Source organism: Chinchilla lanigera, unplaced genomic scaffold (assembly GCF_000276665.1).
Source record: "Chinchilla lanigera isolate Chin_1 unplaced genomic scaffold, ChiLan1.0 scaffold00090, whole genome shotgun sequence".
NCBI classification, from domain to species: Eukaryota; Metazoa; Chordata; class Mammalia; order Rodentia; family Chinchillidae; genus Chinchilla; species Chinchilla lanigera.
In genome coordinates this window covers 317,473-320,036 of record NW_004955491.1, presented here as the reverse complement: position 1 = coordinate 320,036, position 2,564 = coordinate 317,473, and the positions used below count along the sequence as shown (strand labels likewise).

The 2,564-nt window shown below is 40.9% G+C and overlaps 1 protein-coding gene across 1 annotated transcript; it reads right to left on the bottom strand.

Annotated features, from left to right (window-relative positions):
- Positions 1–764: 764 nt before the first annotated feature.
- LOC102024243 (olfactory receptor 2F1-like) lies at positions 765–1,895 on the bottom strand. The gene has a single exon (XM_005404880.1). The coding sequence runs from the start codon at positions 1,788–1,790 to the stop codon at positions 765–767; it is 1,026 nt and encodes a 341-aa protein (XP_005404937.1). The 5' UTR covers positions 1,791–1,895.
- Positions 1,896–2,564: the final 669 nt, after the last annotated feature.

The following is a 2,564-nucleotide window of genomic DNA, read 5'->3' as shown; positions in this document are numbered from 1 at the left end:
GCATGTCATAAATTTTACACAGTTTATTGACAACTGGTATAAAATTCTTCTCTTTGGCAAGAGCAACCAGAACTCAGCAGATATCTCAAAATAACTATGGTATTTCACCTATGACTTCTGGAAGTCATATCCAAGGAGAAGCTAGCTTGTTTGTTATATATTATAACATGTGCATATCTTTCATATAGGTGATAGCTGGGAATCTTCACAGGAGTGGGAAAAGTGAAAGTTTCTGCAATTCATAGTGGAGAGTGAGGTAGGCATAAGTGAAGAGAATGAATGCTTTTCACAACATTGACTCTGTGGCAGGCATTTTATACCAATTACAACAACTCTAAGCTAAGTTCTATTTTATTATTTAGCAAAGCAGAAAAACTCAGCCATAACATATTTTCAAATGGTGCAAGATTGAATAGCTAGTGAGAGGCAGAACAAGCATCAAAATCTAGGTCTGTTGGATGAATCTGGAAATCTTTTTATGCACTGATAGACTGACAAGATCATATTTGGGCATACAAATTCCAAAGATCACTCATACTGGCAAAAAGAGGATCTAAAAAGAGGTCCCACGAATCACTGACACGTAAATTATCAGTTATTGGCCTATTCATTAAGCATATACAAGAATACTTTTTTAAGGCAAGCATCTGAGCATAGTACCGGTACTTCATCTGCATGAGTGAAAGAGTTGTCTACATATATGTGTTGTTTTGTTTTGATGGTGGATAGCAAGAAATTCTTAGAGTCTTGAATCTTAAGAGTCTTCAGACACCTTGTCTGAATTTCTCTAACATTTTTTGGAGAGCAGCCATAACATCCTTATTTCTCAAGCTGTAGATCAAGGGGTTCAGCATGGGAGCCACCACCGCATAGAACAGAGCAACCATCTTCTCTCTGTCCACAGAAGAGGCAGAGTGCGGCCCCAGGTATGTGAAGATGGTGGCTCCAAAACACATACAAACCACAGTGAGGTGAGAAGCACAGGTCCCAAAGGCTTTGTGACGTCCCTGAGCAGAATGAATGCGCAAAATGGCAGCCACTATCCGAGCATAAGAGAACAGGACCAGGGAACAAGGAAGCAGGATCACAAAAAATCCTGAAAAGGTCACCATGACCTTGTTGAAGGAAATGTCTACACAGGCCAGCTGAAGCACTGCTAGGGTCTCACAGGCAAAGTGATTAATGACATTGTGACACAGGGGGAGCTGGAAGGTGAGGATCGTTTCCATCAGTGAGTTAGAGAAACCAGCCACCAAGCAGCTGGCAGACAGTGTCAGGCACAGCTCCCCATGCATGATAGCTGTGTAGTGCAGTGGGTGGCACACTGCCACATAGTGGTCATAGGTCATGGCCCCCAGCAGGAAGAACTCAGAACCACCCAAGGCCAAGGAAGCCCAGAGCTGGAGCACACAACTGTGGAATGGGATGCGCTTTTGGACTGAGAGGAAGTGGACCAGCATTTGCGGGGCAATACTATTTCCATAACAAAGGTCCACCAAGGACAGAACACTGAGGAAGAAGTACATTGGGGTGTGGAGCCTGCTGTCTAGCCTGATGAGAAGAAGGATGAGGGAATTCCCCGCCAGAGTCACTAAGTACATGACCAGGATGAGGACGAAGAGGAAGACTTGAGTGCCCCAGTCACTGGACAGCCCCAGGAGAATGAACTCGCTCACCCATGTCTGGTTGATACTGTCCACACCCATGAGTTCAGGACTGGAAGAGTGGTTTGTAGACCATACAGACGGCCTGACCTTCTGAACTTGAAATTCATCTGAAACTGAACACATCCCTAGTGAAGAGTACAATGGGACCCAGCTCTTCAGCTAGAAATCAAAAAGAAAAACAATTCAATTTAGCAGAACATACTTTCTTCTCCCAAACATCCGCTCTGAAATGTGGGAAGGGTGTTAATGGAATATTTTAAACTTCAAATCCTGTTTGATTAAGTAGTTATTATAGAGGGGACAAGTCCTGTCTTTGTGGTAAGAAAGTTCTTGTTTTAAAGCAAAGATATTTTTCTAAATTCTGGACAGTGTTTGCTCTCTATTTAGTACCATTTAAATTCTCTTTGTCCTGTCTACAGATGTAATATATCACCTTATTTCCACTTCCACAGTGAAATCCATCTGTAAGACCCTCAATATTTTAAACAATCTTCTAATACACTATATTACTAAAAATTTTGAGTTTATGTAACTTGCAATTTTACTTTTAGAATGTCAAATGGAAACTTTCTCTCCACCTACCTGGTACTAGTGCCCAGCTGGTTCAGACCAACCAAATGTTAATCTTCAAAGATAAAATATTAGATGACATAGATGCTAAAATCAATCTCTCCTGTGCACTGAGAAGAATTTAGTGAAATATGTAATAATATCAGGCTTATACTTAATAATAATATTCTCAAAAGGAAGGAACAGTTTGTTCATTTCCTATGGAAAATGAATGAGTTCTCACCAGTGATGGCAGGAGGACAGATGAAACATTAATTTCAGAATATAGGTAGTGATACTGCTTGTTTGTTTGTCTATTTTAGCACCTTGTTAACTTCTGTACAGCAA